The sequence below is a fragment of the Lepidochelys kempii genome, chromosome 3 (genome assembly GCF_965140285.1).
Source record: "Lepidochelys kempii isolate rLepKem1 chromosome 3, rLepKem1.hap1, whole genome shotgun sequence".
Taxonomy (NCBI): Eukaryota; Metazoa; Chordata; order Testudines; family Cheloniidae; genus Lepidochelys; species Lepidochelys kempii.
The window spans coordinates 86,562,465-86,581,620 of record NC_136382.1 but is presented as its reverse complement, the minus strand read 5'-3'; the positions used below and the strand labels follow the sequence as shown (position 1 = coordinate 86,581,620).

General features: G+C 43.0%; 1 protein-coding gene across 7 annotated transcripts; it reads right to left on the bottom strand.

The window, feature by feature from the left end:
• Nucleotides 1-1,557: 1,557 nt before the first annotated feature.
• Nucleotides 1,558-9,009, bottom strand: SLC60A2 (solute carrier family 60 member 2). 7 transcript variants are annotated; one of them, XM_073337065.2, is made up of 4 exons: nt 8,915-9,009; nt 6,094-6,262; nt 4,159-4,275; nt 1,558-3,142 (listed from the first exon to the last, which is right to left on the bottom strand). In XM_073337065.2, exons 2-4 carry the CDS (start codon nt 6,257-6,259, stop codon nt 1,908-1,910), a joined length of 1,518 nt encoding a protein of 505 aa, XP_073193166.1. In that variant the 5' UTR covers nt 6,260-6,262; nt 8,915-9,009; the 3' UTR covers nt 1,558-1,907. The 7 variants fall into 7 exon arrangements, with proteins under 7 accessions (XP_073193166.1, XP_073193160.1, XP_073193159.1 ...); XM_073337059.1 differs by lacking the exon at nt 8,915-9,009 and adding an exon at nt 8,612-8,860; XM_073337058.2 differs by lacking the exon at nt 8,915-9,009 and adding an exon at nt 8,507-8,782.
• Nucleotides 9,010-19,156: the final 10,147 nt, after the last annotated feature.

The following is a 19,156-nucleotide window of genomic DNA, read 5'->3' as shown; positions in this document are numbered from 1 at the left end:
TCTCATACACACACACACCCCCAAGACGTTCATGAAACACTCCACTGTACCTCATCTGTGCAAAACATGGACCTTCTCTTAAGGCAGCTTCCAAATACATCATCCAAAGTATCTGAAACATTACAATGTTACCAGAGTAAAAAGCAGAGGGCACCAATTCAACTTGCACAAAAGAAGCAGTTATAGGTCACCCTCTGGTACCTTTCAGAACTTGGATTGCACTAAATACTGTGGCTGTTAGAAAAGGGAAGGTTTCATTAGTAACTGTAACCTATTAATTTTCCAGAAGTATACAGCTATTGAAGTGTGCCATAAGCTAAGCTTTGCACACAGTCAGACAGTTTTGTACATTTTGCTTTGAAAAAAGATACGTATTTTCCTTTTCTAGAGAAGTATGTGCTCCCACTGGATTTTTGCTATTAACTTCAGGGAAAGCCAGAACAGATCTTTAAAACTTTTGTTTGAACAATTTCATTTGAGAGTTAAGGGCCTCAGTCAATACTATGGACTAGGGGTTCCTGGTTACTAAGAAGGTAAAATTGCCTTTGAAATTTAGCTTTGGTATAGGTAAAGTAATTACGCTACTGTGTATACTGCCTGTGATACCAGTAGTTTGTTATCAAACATTGATTAAAGAGTAGCTCATAATGGCTCAACAATCAAGAGTTAAAAATTATAGCAGGTCAGCACAACTACTTTTTAAAAACTCTCTTGTCCTCTCTCTCCATCCTCCCAAAATAAAAAATGCAGCAGATGTGCGACAAACCGTTTTGTTCTTCAAAGCAACCTTGGAACGAGTACATAATACACATTTTTAAAAACCTCCCTAAATAAATATTTTATTCTAGTGTAACACATTTGATGTTTCCATGATTTAAAATGAACACAGAAATCTATATTTAAACAACATTACATGAAAACGACAAAGCCAGGCAATTCCCAGCCAAGGTCAACAATACATCCATTAACTATCAACTTTTCCACTTTCCCAAAAGGACAAGGACACAACCGACAGCTTGTTGTTTAACTTAATTTCCTGGTTTATGTTACATACCAAACTAAGTGCCATGGAATATCCCCTTCACTAGATTCAAGAAGTTCAATATTCTTCTCTCATTTCTGATTTGTATGAGTGTGATCAGTTAAGATCACTGTGTGTCCTGGTCTATTCCAGCCAACGAAGGATTGTTCTAAAAATATGTTTAAAATACTCCGAACAATCTCAATTTAAGTTACATTAGGGTGCCCACCGCTTTCTTCGAGAAACTGTTTACAGCCAAAAAGAAAAGGAGTACTTGTGGCACCTTAGAGACTAACCAATTTATTTGAGCATGAGCTTTCGTGAGCTACAGCTCACTTCATCGGATGCATACCGTGGAAACTGCAGCAGACTTTATGTATATATATGTATATATATACTTTATGTATATAAAGTCTGCTGCAGTTTCCACGGTATGCATCCGATGAAGTGAGCTGTAGCTCACGAAAGCTCATGCTCAAATAAATTGGTTAGTCTCTAAGGTGCCACAAGTACTCCTTTTCTTTTTGCGAATACAGACTAACACGGCTGTTACTCTGAAACCTGTTTACAGCCACGCATTTAAGAAATGTTTCCCATATGTTTAGTCTAAATTGCTTTTAGTTCCATGACACAACACCTGATCGTATTACCACAGACTCCCTCTTTGGTGTGTCCAACCTACACATTCTTTGCCACTCCAGGATGCATGGTTGCAGACTAAAATAAAAAAGCATAACCTGGGATTTGGCAAGCACAGAGGCTGAAACACTTGGCTTTGTACCACTATTAAAATTCTGAATCTCTTTACAAAAACAGCTTATTTGATTGTGATTACCACCTTACAGAATCCAGGCAGGCATTTCAAGTAAGCAGCCTAGTTTTTCCTTTAATCGTTCTTCTCTCTGTCTCTATTGAATTGCTTTCTCCCTGGGGAACTAAGAGCAATCACTGGAGAAGAATTAAATATGTTTGAAGGTGGTTGCATGGACACTTTCGCTGGGGAGTCCCCTGGGATCTTTTGAGATGTCTCTACCACAGACTCTCTCACTGTATCATTCATTTCAATTACTTCAAAGTCTGCTTCATTCCATTCTCCTGCATCCTCTTCATCTTCCTCATCTTCATTAAATTCGAAGTTGGACAACAAAGCTTTTTGGTCCTCGTTCCCACCACCATCTTTTAACTTATTCTCACTGGGAGAAGTGGCTAATTTATACATCACAGGAAATAGTACTGCTGTCATTACAGATGTTCCCAGTGCAGTATACATCATCACAGGGACATTGTGAAATTTTCCTCCAAGAAACCCAACCACTGCTGGAATGCACATCTCCCCCAAGGCAGCACCAACTATAAGGAGAGAAGCAGACTTTCCTTGTATGGTGGTGTACTGTTCAATCCAGGAAATGCCACTGGGAAAGATGGTAGCCATTGAAGCACCATACACTGCTGTCCCAACCCAGAGCGAAACTGGATGCTTACTGAACAGTGCCAGGAACAGAGAAGAGACAGTGGAACCTATGACACTCAGCAGAATCATAGTACCAGGGTATAAACAGGTAGCAAAACAGATTGCCAGTCCTCTGCAAGCTGCAAATGCTCCCCAAAAAAGGGAGTTCAAACCAGCTGCTTCACTTTTTTTCATGTCTGCATAAACCTTTGCATAACTGAAAATGTAAGAGCCATAGCTGACCTCTGCTCCTACATAGCAAAAGAAGAAAAGGAAAAGGAGAATGAGAAGGGCACAGTGGTATTTGGGAATTTGGCATTTCTGCAGAGAAGCTTTTGCTTTATCTCGCACTGTGCCGGTCCTTGAATACAGAACAACAAACAACAAAGAAACTATCAAAATATAGGTCCCTATGAAAATGTAGGACCACGTAAAGCTCACATTAGAATGCAGTGTCATTGCTGATCCAGACAGTGCATTAGGCATATCACTCAGAACAGAGTGGTTTGTCTTTTCATCTTCTGTTTGGACTTTAGGAGATATGAAGCTGCCCAATGCCATTTTTGCCAGGATTGGGGCCACAAGGGCACCCAGTGCAAAACTGAAGTGTAAGGCCTGCATATGTGGTCCAGCGTCTGTTCCCCATGTATTCAATGCAAGGACATTTCCACCTGCAGATTAAAGAGATGAGGATCCATTTATTTAATATGGAGACTTAAGATACAGTATGGTTTCTTCCCAATCAATCAGTTATTTAGTTAATATGTATCTAGTCAATCTGTCAGAACAATCTACAGTGGAAGCCGATTATAAAGAATTTCTTTTATAATACATGGAATCAAAAGTCCTTACCTGTTTCAGGGCATGAAATGTGCAAACTGCAAATCTAGCTAGAGTGAAGCTCTGCTTACAAACATTAAGCAGTAGAAGGTTCCACTGCACATGCTGGGTTTTTTTACCCTTTTATCTCAAGAACAAGAACTAACTCAGTTCAAACAGTGTTCCACTTGGCAGCATTATGGCATTCCAGATAACAAAGCTCAGGATCTTCTTTGACAGCCTATTTATGACACTCAGTTCTAGGCTCTCTTCTCAGCAGATAGCATCACATTTGCCTTAGAGATGCTCACTCAGACCTTAGTCACACAAATGGGTTGAATAAGTAGTTAATTGAGGAATACTTGGCAATCTTTCCATGCCATCCCACATACAGTCAGAGATCTACCAGCAGATTCATTCTAGAGATTATTCCAGCCTGCCATTTACCTCACCATTTGCATCACAATCAGGAAAAAACTGCTCTTACGGTCTTCAGTATGGATGATATTACTGTAGTAACAGCAAGAGAGAGTAACTTTAATGGCAAGTGACAATGAATATGAACACAAATTTAGTGTAGCATACATACACCATGCATGCTAGAAAACAAAACATACATATTCCTCCTCCTTCACTAAGTGAAATTTAACTATTTTAGCAGGCCCTAAGCCTATCCTGACAACACAACATGCTTGCCATACAAATTGGAAGTCTTAATGATGAGCATAAACTCAGCTCTTGTGGATCTCTTGCACCTCATGAGTGCAAACAGTTCTCTCAGATAGATACAAGAGGAGCTGACAGACTCCGACTGACTCATTTAATCCACAGGACTTCCTGCAGCAGGGAAGAGGATCTGTTCACTTACCTGTGTCTAGAACACCCATAGAAGTCCCAATGACTGACATCAGGGCAGTTAACAATAGCGCTTTCTTACACCATGGTATGGCATACAGACCAACTGCTGTTCCCAGCATGGTTAACCCTATAAAGGTAATCCAAAATCCATACTGAAGCTCCAAAACAGTCAATTTATTATAATTAAATCTGTGTCTTATGACAGACTGCTTAAATTTAAAGCAGTCAGGTTAGACTGAATTTGTGTTCATGAGAGCTGATTGAAAAGACTTTGATGGAACCATTTTTTCCTCAGAAATTGTGTTTCTGTTAAAATCAAAACATCACAAAAATCAAGCCAAATTTTCTTTTTGAGAAAGAGGAAAAAAAAGTTCTGACAATGGAAAATGGGATGTTTTGAGATTTTTGGAACAAACGGTTTCAGTTTTTCATTTTGAAGTGATTGTTTAAAAAAAAATTATTTTGCATTACTAAATAGTAATATAAAATAAAAACCAAAATGAAAAACATTCTGGTTTTGTCAAAAGACATTTTGAGCACAGAGCAAAGCTCATTTTAGATTGGAAGATTTCAAAATTGAGTTTCATTTCAATTCTAAACAAATTCAAATTTTCAAATGTCAAATTCTTCACAAAACTGAAATGTCATCCTCTGACCAGCTCTAGTGATCACACTAGGCAGTCCTCAACTAAACTATGTTCTCCACTTACTCTCAATGCACAAGTTTAGCTTCCATTAACATTAGTAAGTTATAGGCCCACATCATAAATAGGCTCTTAATTCATTGTAGAGTTTCAAAAAGAATAAGCTCTGTTAACAGAATTTATTAATTTAAAACTTAATCAACCTATGAGATGTGATCTTTTCTCCATTGCTTATCCAACTGAAAATTGAAGGCATGAGAATTATTTCTCAAATTGACAATACATGAAAAATTAAGACAAAACCTAGGAAACAGTTCTACAGCTAACTGTGTTTAGAGCTTGCCATCAGTTCACCTTACTTTTGAATATGATAAGCATGAAAGATTTTGCTTTATTAGTTCAGGAATCTCTGTTTCAGGTTTCAGATAAATGTGTCTTCAGCTTACTTACTTGCCTCATGTCTGACAGATAAATGAGAATCAATGAGAAGCAGAAGATTAGTAATAGATTTTATTCATAAATTTTATGCATGTCAGGGTTTAATGGAACAGATGAACAAGCGGGTGCAGTGTATTTTAACAGAGGTTGAGTTTGCAACTTCTTTTTTTTGTGAAGTTGTAACTCAATTGTGTGAAATGGTATCACTGACAGCAACACAGATGATCAGATGTGAACCTCAGCTGAGCTTCTCTCATTTTTCTCATGGAGCTTGTGATGTGGCCATTATCAAATCTGATTTGTTTTATATAAATATAGAAAAACAAAAATCCAACTCTGCTTCTTTTTGTTTGAGCAAAAAGGCATCTTTTATTCAGTTCTGATAGTCATAGATATGGTCCTTTGCAATTCAAGAGCAACTATCCTATTAGACTCCCCAATAGACTATTGCTTCTACACAGGAAATATCAAATTGTATATCAAATCACTAGAAGCACAAATATAAAAGGAGATAGGAATGAAACTGACAAACAGAAACAGAATTTCATCATTTTTAATTACATCACTCCTGCAGCAGTGTACAATGTTTTTTAAAGGAGTATGACAATGCTGATGATAGCATACATGCAACTTTCATCCTACAAGGCTGCAGGGTAAAGGCCAACAGGATACTTGCAGGACACACCAAGGTAAGGGAGGTGAAAGCTGGCTTGAGATATATTTTTGAATACAACTTTCACATTTTGTTACTATACCAACCCCTCTGGAAAAAGTGAAGTTTATCACACTTTAAAAAGATATTAAAGATTTATCAAGCTATACATTTGTCACATACAAAAGATTATTATTTTGAGTACACTTACCCAAGAGGAGATGAGGGTTCATGCAGTCAAAGATAATCCCTCCAATCACTGAACCACCAAGGTACCCCAGAGAACGACCCATGAAAATGTAGTAAATATCACTGACATTTTTATTCACATTTGCAGCCAGATCTTGAAATGTAGGTCCCAGGATAGCAATGCTCATACCCTGAAAAACAGTGGGGATCTTTTGTTTGTTCATTTTAGAGGGCGGATGGTAAATAAAATAAACTCTCACCAGCAGCAAGAAATGACATATGTTACTAAGACTTTGTCTGCAAACAAAAATTGTACCATCTTAATTAAGTCACTTTAGAAACTGATTTAGTTAAACAATGCAATCTAATGTTGGGGGCACTCTTATTTTGGTTTTAAAGTGCCAGTTTTCAATTTAACTTATAAGTTGGTAATGAATTTCACGTAAGACAAGGCTGAAATAAGTTGGCAGATTACTTAAGGTATGTCTACACTACCCAATTTACAGCACGGCCACGGCAGCGCTGTGAGGTGGGCAGTGTAGTCACGCTTTATGGTCGGGGGGGGGGGGGGGACCGACCTCTCTCAGTGATAAAAAATAACCACCCTGAATGAGGGGCAATAGCTTTATCACCAGGAGCGTGGCTCCCGGCAATAAAGCACTTGTCTACACTGGCGCTTTTCAGAGCTAAACCTTTTGTCACTCAGGGGGGTGTTTTTTCACACCCCTGAATGACTAAAGTTTTAGCGCTGAAAGTGGCAGTATAGACAGTGCCTTACATCGTAAACTCTTCAAGGCAGGGCCAGTCTTTTTGTCTGTTTTTGTACAGCACTAAGCACAACTGAGTTCCAGTCCTGGACTATGGCTCCTAGGTGCCATGGTAATACTGCTAATGAATAAGGCTACGATTTAGTCACGGAGGTCGTGGAAGTCACAGAATCCATGACTTCCAGCAACCTCCGTGACTTTAGCAGTTGGGAGCTGCAGGGTCCCCCACCACCCATGGGGCCAGGAGCTGTGGGGTACCCCCACCGCCTCTGGTGGCCACCGGGGGCAGAGGGGAACCCCCAAGCTCAGGGGCAGTGGAGGCCGCTTGGGAATTCCCGGCCGCAGTGGCGGAACTCCCGGGGTCCCAGCTCACCATGAGCCCCTGGCCCCCATGGGTGTACCCCACAGCTCCTGGCTGACATGGGAGCCGGGGGCACCCCACAGCTCCCAGCCCGCACAGGCAGCAGACAACTGCCAGAGCTGCAGGCGGTAGAGGTATCCTGCAGCCTCCAGCTCCTGCAGGCGGCTCCTAGCCCCTGTGCAGCTGCCCCACTTCAGGCGGTGTGGGGATGCACAGATCCCCATTTTGTCCCGGATATTTTTAGTAAAAGTCAGGGACAAGTCATGGCTTCCGTTAATTTTTCTTTTATAACCGTGACATGTCCCTGACTTTTACTAAAAATATCCAGGACAAAATCTTAGCCTTACTAATGAATAATAAATATTAAATATCACTTGATGTAATCCAAATCTGTTCTATCAAGATTATCTCTAAATTTACATACACATTTTCTTTTAACTGTGTGAAAAGCACCAAGTGCAAAGTGAAATTTAAGTTTTACTTGCAGTCACCTTTGGAATAAGCTTGTGGAGCACCCAAGTGAGTTTCAGGCAGGAAATAGTATCTCATTGTGAGAATAAGACCAAAGGAAAACTTGGCTGTATGGGACATTCATCATTTCAGTACCAGCAATGTGCTCAGTACTCTGCAAAATTAAAGGTTCTTATACAATCCAGTGCTATAGAAACATTACTCCTCAAGCAGCTGAGCACCTGGGATACTTTCACCGGCCTGTGTGACAAACTAAGCCCAAAATACTATCTCGAAATTACCAGGACGCCAACTTGGCTGAGCTCAGCCCTAGGGCTCTATCCATGCGCTCTGTGGTGCCTCATTAGTTTATTACTCTCTGAATGGTGTGGAGGGCACGAATAAAGCAGGGTTATTTATCCCTCTACGTAACACAAGAACCAGGGGTCACCCAATGAAATTAATTGATAGCAGGTTTAAAACAAACATAAGGCAGTACTTCTTCACACAGCCCACAGTCAACCTGTGGAAGATGTTGCAAAGGCCCGAACTATAACTGGGATTTTAAAAGCTATGGGGCTAGAGGGACCATTGCTTTGCCCCAGTATTGCAGGCCTTGTTCTCACTAGCCCCGCACAGGGACCTGCCCCCGGGGAGAAAGGGGCTGCCTACGGCCCTCCCCAACCGCACCGAAGAAGGGGCTGCGCCAAATCATCACCTGCACCAGGTCCGCCCCCCGGCACAGGGGCTGCCGCTCGGGGGCGGCTCCTGGGAGAGCGCTGCCCCGGGCGGGTTTGCCAGGGAGTCGCTGCCCCCAGGCAGGAGGGGAGATCCAGGCCCGGCCCACCCCCGCTCACCAGGCCCAGGAAGCCCGCGCACAGCACCCCGGAGATGCACCATCGCAGCAGCAGCAGCGCCGCTCCCTCCCCGCCCCGGCGCCTGCCGCCGCCGGCTACGATCACCTCAGGCCGCGGCGCGGGCTCCGGGAGGAGACTCGGCTCCTCCGCCGCCGGCCCCTCACCGCCCCGCAGCGTCTCCTTCGCCTCCGGCCGGGCGAAGCGAACCTGCTTCTTCCTGCCGGCGCCGGCCATGGCTCCGAGTGCGGAGAGCGGCGCGGCGCGCCCCCGCCCCCGCGGCGGCCACCAAGTCACCGGCGCCTCCACGAACGTGACGCGCGGAACGAGCCAGGGACTACAACTCCCAGCGTGCACCGCGCCTCCCCGCACACTCGCCCCGTAGCTTTGGGACCGAGTCGCCCCGCCTACCGCGGTGCACGCCGGGAGCTGAGCGGCGGGCTCGCACTCGCGGCCCGCGTGTGGACGTTGCCTGGCAGCCGGGGGACCCGAGAGGTCGCTTGGCCCAGGTACAAAATGGCGGCAGATTCGCCTTCTCCTCCCTAGTCACCAACCTCCTTGTCGCTTCGTGGACACGTGAGCGCGCAGCACCGAGCACAGCGGCCGGGCGCGGCGCACGCGGACTGTAAACCTGGCCGCCTTGGCAAGCCCTGGGGGTTACAGCTCACTTCATCGGCTGCAGGCCGTGGAAAATACAGGGGGGAGATTCACAGAGACAGAGAACATGAAACAATGGGTGTTGCCATGCAGACTGTAACCAGAGTGATCAGGAAAGATGAGCTGTTCCCAGCAGGAGAGAAAAAAGACCCTTGTGTAGTGATGATCAAGGTGGGCCATTTCCAGCAGTTGACAAAAACGTCTGAGGAACGCGGGGGGGGGAGAAATAACACAAGTAAAACTGTTTCCCCATGTTTATGACCCATCCACTCCCAGTCTTTATTCAAGCCTAATTTAATGGTGTCCAGTTTGCAAATTAATTCCAGCTGTAATTGTTGAGAGGTACCGGCCCATTGAGCAGCCCTGCTCCAGGCTCTGTTCCTAACTCTGGCACAAACTTCCTTTGGGAACCTGGTTGAGCAAGTCACTGACAGGCAGAAGTTTTCCAAAGGCGCTCACTCATTGTGTGTGCCTAATTCACCACACCGAGGACCAGTTTTTATCAGTAATGAGCACTCACTAGTAGCTAAAATAATTGAGAGTTCCAGCTTCTCAGTGCTTCAGACACAGCTGGTAAGGCACTGAGAGGCATCACTGCAACAGAGCTCTTAAACAATAAAGCAACCAAAATTCATGAACACTTTCAAAAATGTTAGCAGTACTAGCTCGGTGCCTTTCTTACCTTACCCATAAATGGGAATAAGGAGGCAGTTTCACTGAAAGAGTTGTTCAGCAGACACATTCAGTAAAGCACCACTTGCACAAAGTCCACTAGCACCAGATTAACTGCTCAGCACACCCTACCACTTCAATGCTTTGATGATTAGGAATAAACTTAAATATGCATTTACATAGCTGCCACATCAGCTATGTGTAAGCTGGAAAGCTTGTCTCTCTCACCAGTGGAAGCTGGTCCAATAAAAAATATTACTTCACCCACCTGTCTCTCTAATATACTGTAACATGGCTACAGCAACACTGCATGTAAGATCTATGACATGTTCAGATAGTTTGATCTCCAAAGGCTCATAGCCCAGTAAATTAAAACCATCTTTTTTTCATCAGAACCCTTAAAAGCCTTTAGGGCTGCCAATTTCCATGCCTAATTTCAACTCTTGGTTCTCAGCTATCAAGTTATTTACAAAAAAATGAGATCATGTTTTATAATGGGGAAAGTATCTTTTTTCACTCTAATCTCACTCAAAAACAGATTAAACATTTTCTCCCCTCAGACTTTCTAGAATTATTTACCCTTTGGTTAAGGGCCATGTTTGGAAAATTTCAGCCTGAAAGGTGTACATTTCAGACAGTTGTAGGGCTGGAAATGGAGTTATAATGGAAACTATTATAGAATAGAACCATAAGGGGTTGTGAACAGAGACTACTGGAGGGAAAAAAATCAACATTTTTCTGACTGAATTATTACTGAATACTTTGAAAGCCACTGTTTACAATAAGAAAAGGAGTACTTGTGGCACCTTAGAGACTAACCAATTTATTTGAGCATGAGCTTTCGTGAGCTACAGCTCACTTCATCGGAATTCAGTTTATAAGGAAAGTTTACAAGTGATGTAGTTACTTGGCTGTGTTGTATTCCAGTGGCTGGCATATACCATTTGTGAGCTAAAGTAAATATAACATCTCCCCCTTTCAGATGCTCACCCTGATTAACCTAGCAAATGCCATTTTGGACCACACTGTACCTACAGTTATTCTGAGTACAACTCTGCATTCCAAAGTCTTAAACTTCATATTAGGAACTAAACACCCTAACTCTCTGCAAGAACATGCACACACAGAGATATTATATAGTGTATATTTACAGAAAGGGAGGTTCCTACACTCGCTCAGATTTGGAAACACCTAGCCCTAATCTAAACTGCCAGAATTTTATATATATTTTACCTGTACAGAGAGTGAGCTTTTGAATAACAGTGTCTGAAAGATTTTGTGGGTTTCTTAGGGTTTGCTTACATGGGGAAATTGACTGGCATAGCTGTTCCTAAATAAGTACAGTTTTCCATTATAGCTATAGAATAATTTATAGTAGAATAACTTCCATAATAAGGTTTCAGAGTAGCACCCATGTTAGTCTGTATTCGCAAAAAGAAAAGGAGTACTTGTGCTACCTTAGAGACTAACCAATTTATTTGAGCATAAGCTTTCGTGAGCTACAGCTCACTTCATCGGATGCATTCAGTGGAAAATACAGGGAGGAGATTTATATACACACAGAACATGAAAAAATGGGTGTTATCATACACACTGTAAGGAGAGTGATCACTTAAGATGAGCTATTACTGGATACAATTAACTTAGGCTTGAATAGAGACTGGGAGTGGATGGGTCATTACACAAAGTAAAACTATTTCCCCATGTTTATTCCCCCCCCACACACACACACAAACACTGTTCCTCATACGTTCTTGTTAACTGCTGGAAATGGCCCACCTTGATTATCACTACAAAAGGTTTTCTTTCCCCACTCTCCTGCTGGTAATAGCTCATCTTAAGTGATCACTCTCCTTACAGTAGGACTTGTGGCACCTTAGAGACTAACCAATTTATTAGAGCATAAGCTTTCGTGAGCTACAGCTCACTTCCTCAGATGCATATCGTGGAAACTGCAGCAGGCTTTATATATACACAGAGAATATGAAACAATACCTATTCCCACCCCACTGTCCTGCTGGTAATAGCTTATCTAAAGTGATTTCCAGCACAAATCCAGGTTTTCTCACCCTCCACCCCCCCACACAAATTCACTCTCCTGCTGGTGATAGCCCATCCAAAGTGACAACTCTTTACACAATGTGCATGACAATCAAGCTGGGCTATTTCCTGCATAAATCCAGGTTCTCACATCCCCCCACCCCCATACACACACAAACTCACTCTCCTTTTTGTAATAGCTCATCCAAACTGACCACTCTTCAAGTTAAAATCCAAGTTAAACCAGAACATCTGGGGGGGGGGGGGGGTAGGAAAAAACAAGAGGAAACAGGCTACCTTGCATAATGACTTAGCCACTCCAAGTCTCTATTTAAGCCTAAATTAATAGTATCCAATTTGCAAATGAATTCCAATTCAGCAGTTTCTCGCTGGAGTCTGGATTTGAAGTTTTTTTGTTTTAAGATAGCGACCTTCATGTCTGTGATCGCGTGACCAGAGAGATTGAAGTGTTCTCCGACTGGTTTATGAATGTTATAATTCTTGACATCTGATTTGTGTCCATTTATTCTTTTACGTAGAGACTGTCCAGTTTGACCAATGTACATGGCAGAGGGGCATTGCTGGCACATGATGGCATATATCACATTGGTGGATGTGCAGGTGAACGAGCCTCTGATAGTGTGGCTGATGTTATTAGGCCCTGTGATGGTGTCCCCTGAATAGATATGTGGGCACAGTTGGCAACGGGCTTTGTTGCAAGGATAAGTTCCTGGGTTAGTGGTTCTGTTGTGTGGTATGTGGTTGTTGGTGAGTATTTGCTTCAGGTTGCGGGGCTGTCTGTAGGCAAGGACTGGCCTGTCTCCCAAGATTTGTGAGAGTGTTGGGTCATCCTTTAGGATAGGTTGTAGATCCTTAATAATGCGTTGGAGGGGTTTTAGTTGGGGGCTGAAGGTGACGGCTAGTGGCGTTCTGTTATTTTCTTTGTTAGGCCTGTCCTGTAGTAGGTAACTTCTGGGAACTCTTCTGGCTCTATCAATCTGTTTCTTTACTTCTGCAGGTGGGTATTGTAGTTGTAAGAAAGCTTGACAGAGATCTTGTAGGTGTTTGTCTCTGTCTGAGGGGTTGGAGCAAATGCGGTTGTATCGCAGAGCTTGGCTGTAGACGATGGATCGTGTGGTGTGGTCAGGGTGAAAGCTGGAGGCATGCAGGTAGGAATAGCGGTCAGTAGGTTTCCGGTATAGGGTGGTGTTTATGTGACCATTGTTTATTAGCACTGTAGTGTCCAGGAAGTGGATCTCTTGTGTGGACTGGACCAGGCTGAGGTTGGTGGTGGGATGGAAATTGTTGAAATCATGGTGGAATTCCTCAAGGGCTTCTTTTCCATGGGTCCAGATGATGAAGATGTCATCAATATAGCGCAAGTAGAGTAGGGGCTTTAGGGGACGAGAGCTGAGGAAGCGTTGCTCTTCCAGCATAGCGATAGTGTTTTAAATGCACATCATACCTTATTCCTGAATAACTTCCCCTTAGGCAATGGTATTATGTTTGAATATAACATAGGACATTAAAGGCCTGACAGTTTTTCCTATATCTTATTGTAAAGCTAGAGGAAATTACCTTTTGAATCACTTCCACGTTATGGTATAACCACCACCAATGCCCTTTGTAAATCAGGGCATTACATTACTTCTCTAGCAGGACCTCTTATGTTTGGATATTTTTGTAGTTCTTTTTTATGTTCTGCTGGTGAGTACCTGCAGGGTTGTGCCTTTCTCAGCTTCTCCTCTTTACACCATACGTTTTAGTGCCTCAGTGTTACAGCTGTTTACTACATCTAATATCTGTTGTCTTGTATTTGGATCACAAGCTCTTCAGGGCAAGGACAGTAACTTTGTTGTATGTTTTTACAGCATCTAGCACAGTGAGGCTGGGGGCTGTAGGTACAAGCACAATACAAATAAATGCAATATAATGATTTCTTCAAACACACCTCACCTATGTTAAAAGAACGTAAAGGTTGCAAAGTCAAGCTCTCAAAAGTTAGTTTTGGCATTTCCTATTTGTGTAACTTTAATCCAGCCTCTTCTGTACATAGGTGTTATAATTTTGACAAACATCAGTCAGTGTTAAGAGGTAGAAGTAGAACCCCTCTTCTGAGACACAGTCCAGTGTTAGGCACAAGAAAATGTCCCTTCTCATCTTGCAACCTTCTGTCTCATTCACTGTCTGGCCTGGGCACTGCATAAGATAGAGAAGTATTATAGAATAAACAGCATGTGCTCATGTAATTAAAGTCTGCACACATAAGGGGCTCAAAGTAAGATTGCACAGGCTACCTTAAGTTGGCATTTCTGAACTTCTGAGAGCTTGACTACAGGTTGAATGTTCTAATGGTTCGCTTCTGTGCATCCCCCCGTTTGGGCTACTGGGACCCTCTCTATTTGAGAGCTTCCCTGCAATGCCCCAGATTGGGGTAGCCCCTCTTCCAGTCTTCCAGAGTGGATCACTCAGTCTGCCACATCATTCAGCTCCTTTGGCCTCAAAATAGGCTTTGCCCACTCAACAGCCTCACCTGCTGAGGCAGGTTGGACTTGCCTTCCTCAGCTGTAGGCTCCCATGGGTAGAACCTTCAAGAACTGGTCTAGAACCACCTGGTCTGTGATTTTCTCTATGGAACTAGTGTCTGGGCATAACCCAGACCACCAGGCAGCGAGGTCCCATAATCTCTGAGCAACTACTTGTGGTTATGCTCTCTGTGGGAAGAGTTCATCCCAGAAATGGTGCTGGCATGCTTCAGAGACAGTTTCAGTCTATCCAAGAGATCAACCTTCACCACAGGCTATGAGTTTGCCTGCTTGTTGCTGACCACTCAATAGACTGCCTCTGCCTTGCCCAACAGAGCCACCCAAGTAGACTCTTTCCAATGCACTGACCATTCATTCAAAGATACAGAGGAAGGCCTCCTGGTCATTCTCCGGCTCCAACTTTACCAGTCCGGGGACCAGCTGGCTTGAGCTACCCTCTCCAATACCCTCTCTGAAGTCCCCGGAGCTTTTTAGCCCAGGTGCTTCCGCAACCATTCCTGTTGCTGGGCATCCTACCACCACTGTTGAGCAGTAAATTGTGCTGCTTGCTGTTTTTGCAGGCTTTCCATCAATTACAGGAGCAAGGTTTGAGTGTGTTGCTGCTGCATCATCACCAGCAGACAGGTCACCTCCTCCATCTTTCCAAGTTACTCAAAGTGGGTGAAGCGTCAGTCAATACTCATTGGCTTCAGTTTCCCCTCAATTCCAGTGGCCAATTGCCTGCCCATATTCTCCACCATGTTTTATGGCATGTTCTTATCAGACCACTCCATTTCTGGCATTATGTGGTGCAGCAGCCACTCAGTCTGTTTCCCTGCTGGTCTTCACTGCTTCACCCCACCTCCACTGTATTCTGGGTTGCACAGACAACTCTCCATCTTGGTAATTTACAGTTCTACCCATTCCAGGCACTCAAAGTTCAAAATAAGAAGGAAGCAACATAAACAAATGCTTCCTTTTCCTCCAGGAGATTTGCTAGGCAAAGTCTGATTCTGGCCAGCCTTCTGTCCTACAGTGAGAGTTCCACATTTGCTCTCTTTCTTCTGTGTTACTGGCCTAGCGGATAGGGAGGAAGCAATAGACATGATATACCTTGATTTTAGTAAGATTTTTGACATAGTTCCACATGACATCCTCATAAGCAAACTAGAGAAATGTGGTCTAGATGAACCTATGACAAGGTGGATGGACAACTGGTTGAAAGACTGTAATCAAAGAGGAGTTATCAATGGTTCGCTATCAAACTGGGAGGGCATAGCTAGTGGGCTTCCGCCAGGGTCCGTCCTGGTTCTGGTACTTTTCAGAATTTTCATTCATGACTTGGAGAATGGCATGGACCATATGCTTATAAAATCTGCAGACGGCACCACGCTGGGAGGGGTTGCAAGCACTTTGAAGGACAGGATTAAAATTTCAAACAAATCACCTTGACAAATTAGAGAAGTGGTCTGAAATTAACAAGATGAAATTCAATAAAAACAAGTGCAAAGTCTAAACTGGGTGGATCACAAATTGAATATATGAGTCAACAACGTGATGCAGTCGCAAAAAAGGCTAATATTCTGGGGTATATTAAAAGGAACATCACAGGTAAGACAGGAGGTAATTGTCCAGCTTTCCTCACCACTGCTGAGGCCTTAGCTGGAGTACTGTATCTAATTCCAGGTGCCACGCTTTAAAAGAAGATATGGACAAATTATAGAGAGTCCAGAGAAGAGCAACAAAAATGATAAAAGGTTTTGAAAACCAGACCTATGAGGAAAGGTGGAAAAACTGGGCACGTTTAATCTTGACAAAAGACAACTGAAGGAGGACCAGGTAACAGTCTTCAAATATGATAAGGGCTGTTCCAAAGAGGGCAGTGACCAGTTGTTCTCCTTGTCTTCTGAAGCTAGGACAAGAAGGAATGGGGTTAATCTGCATCAAGAGAGATTTGGGTTAGATTTTAGGATAAACTTTCTAACTATGTAGGTAGTTAAATTCTGGAATAGGCTTCTAAGGAATATTGTGGAATCCCCACCATTAGAGGTTTTTAAGAACAGGTTAGCCAAACATTTGTCAGGGATGGTCCAAGTTTACTTGGGCTTGATGACCTCTTCAGGTCCCTTCCAGCCCTACATTCTTATGGTTCTTTTTAAACCCCTCCCCAAAAGCTTGCTTCCTACTCTTAAGTGTCTTAATGTGGGCTAATTGAGCCTTCTGTAACCAATTAATCCCCTTCCTGCCTTGCATGGAGGCTTGTGTGTCCCATTATACAGCCCTTATCGGTCTATTAAACAGATGAGTCTCATCATATTTTCACAAACATAGGGGATGTCGCTTTTATCCGAGTTACTCCCTTTATTCCCAGCCAGAGAGCAATAAATGGAAGATGGGTGCCTGGAACAAGCAAGCCTTTGATTTCTGGACTTCTATCCTGTGATGTGTTCTCCCTGGTGCCATCTGGAACTGGGGTACCAGAGAGCCCTTTGACCCACCAGCCTGGGCTCCCTCCCCCTCACCTTCCAAGCTTGCACTTTCACCAGCATTCACACAGGTAGGGTCAGCTGCAGTCACATGCAGGATCTCTAACCACCAGCCTCCCTGCCTAGGACCCCAGAGCAGTACCATCCTGCCCTGGCCAGTATATGGGTTTAATACCCGGTTCACGTCTCCCTCAATGTGAAGAGGACCATGCACACTTGGGTTTGGATTAAAACATAAAATAAGTTTATGAACTACAAAAGGATAGATTTTAAGTGATAGCAAACAGATCAAAGCAGATTACCTAGTAAATAAACAAAAATGCAAACTGAGTTTAACATACTAGACAAGTGGGATATGAATTAGCAAATTTTCACCCTGAGTGATAAACAGGCTGGCAGATTCTTAAGGCACAAGCTGCCTTGGCTTCACAGCTTGGATTTTCCCTGGATTTCATACACAAGCTAGCAATCCTAGCCTGAGTCCATCACTTCCCCCCGTTCAGTCTTTATTCCTCAGATATTTCCAAGGGTGGTGTTGTAGGGAGAGTGAGGTCACCCCATAATGTCATTTTCCCCCTTTTATATCTTCTTCCCACTTGGTGGAAAGCTCTTTTGCTGTGAATTGGGTCAAACAGTTCCCTTTGTGTAGTGCTATCTCAGAGGTTTCTATTGTACACAGTTCCTGGGGTAATCCTTCCGCTTGTTTCAGAGGGGTAGCCGTGTTAATCTGTATCAGTAAAAACAAGTCCTTGTGGCACCTTAGAGACTAACACATTTATTTGGGCATAAACTTTCATGGGATAGAACCCACTTCATCAGATGCATGGAGTGGAAAATACAGTAAGCAGGTATAAATATACAGCACATGAAAAGATGGGAGTTGCCTTACTAAGTGGGGAGTCAGTTACAATTCCTGATGTCTGATTTGTGTCCATTTATTCTTTTACATAGAGACTGTCCGGTTTGGCCAATGTACATGGCAGAGGGGCATTGCTGGCGCATGATGGCATATATCACATTGGTAGATGTGCAAGTGAATGAGCCCTTGATGTGGTTAGGTCCTATGATGGTGTCCCTTGAATAGATATTGGACAGAGTTGGTAACGGGGTTTGTTACAGGGGTTGGTTCCTGGGTTAGTGTTTCTGTTGTGTGGTGTGTAGTTGCTGGTGAGTATTTACTTCAGGTTGGGGGGCTGTCTATAAGTGTGGACTGGCCTGTCTCCCAAGGTTCACCTGCACATCTACCAATGTGATATATGCCATCATGTGTCAGCAGTGCCTGTCTGCCATGTACATTGGCCAAACCGGACAGTCTCTATGCAAAAGAATAAATGGACACAAATCTGACATCAAGAATTGTAACATTCAAAAACCAGTAGGAAAGCACTTCAATCTGCCTGGACACTTAATAACAGACTTAAAAGTTGCCATTCTTCAACAAAAAAACTGCAAAAACAGACTCCAACGAGAAACTGCAGAACTGGAATTAATTTGCAAACTTGACACCATCAAATTAGACCTGAATAAAGACTTTGAGTGGCTGGGTCACTACAAAAAGTAATTTTCCTTCTGTTGATATTCACCCCTTCTTGTCAACTGTTGGGAATGGGCCACATCTGCCCTAATTGAATTGGCCTCGTTAGCACTGACCCCCCACTTGGTAAGGCAACTCCCATCTTTTCATGTGCTGTATATTTATACCTGCTTACTGTATTTTCCACTCCATGCATCTGATGAAGTAGGTTCTATCCCAGGAAAGCTTATGCCCAAATAAATTTGTTAGTCTCTAAGGTGCCACAAGGACTCCTCAATAAGCCATTAACATTGTTTGGCCTTTTTACTGTTGTACCTAAAATGCTGATTGTTGGTGTTTTCAACCTCACAACATGTTTCAGTAACACATATAAGCCAAACTTCACATATGATGATAGCACATCAAATCCAACAAAATGTTAATGTCTAGCAGATCAAGACTTCTAGAATATACCTCACAAGGCATACATTACACAAAACATATCCTCATTACATGACAGTGGTGAATATTGGGGTGCCAGGGTGTCTCATATCCCATGCCAAAGGTATAGGTATTCTAATTAGAACACATTTTACCTTTCTAGGTTACCTATCAGCATATCTGACCACTGGTAACATGGTATTTATAATTAGCATATTTTACTCTATTTGTTCTTTAATGTTTAAGAATCCTATTCTGGCAGGGTTTGTGCCATTCTCCTTTCTCAGTCATATATCCTAAAGGAAAATATAAAAATAAA

Bases quoted from the DNA above. Each gene is read 5' to 3' on its own strand.
- SLC60A2 (XM_073337058.2), bottom strand. From the start codon at position 8,740: ATGGCCGGCGCCGGCAGGAAGAAGCAGGTTCGCTTCGCCCGGCCGGAG. The intron at 6,263-8,506 runs GTGAGCGGGGGT...ACTGTTTTTCAG, and splicing joins GCGCGGGCTTCCTGGGCCTG to GGTATGAGCATTGCTATCCT. The intron at 3,143-4,158 runs GTAAGTGAACAG...TTTAATCTGCAG, and splicing joins TATGGGTGTTCTAGACACAG to GTGGAAATGTCCTTGCATTG.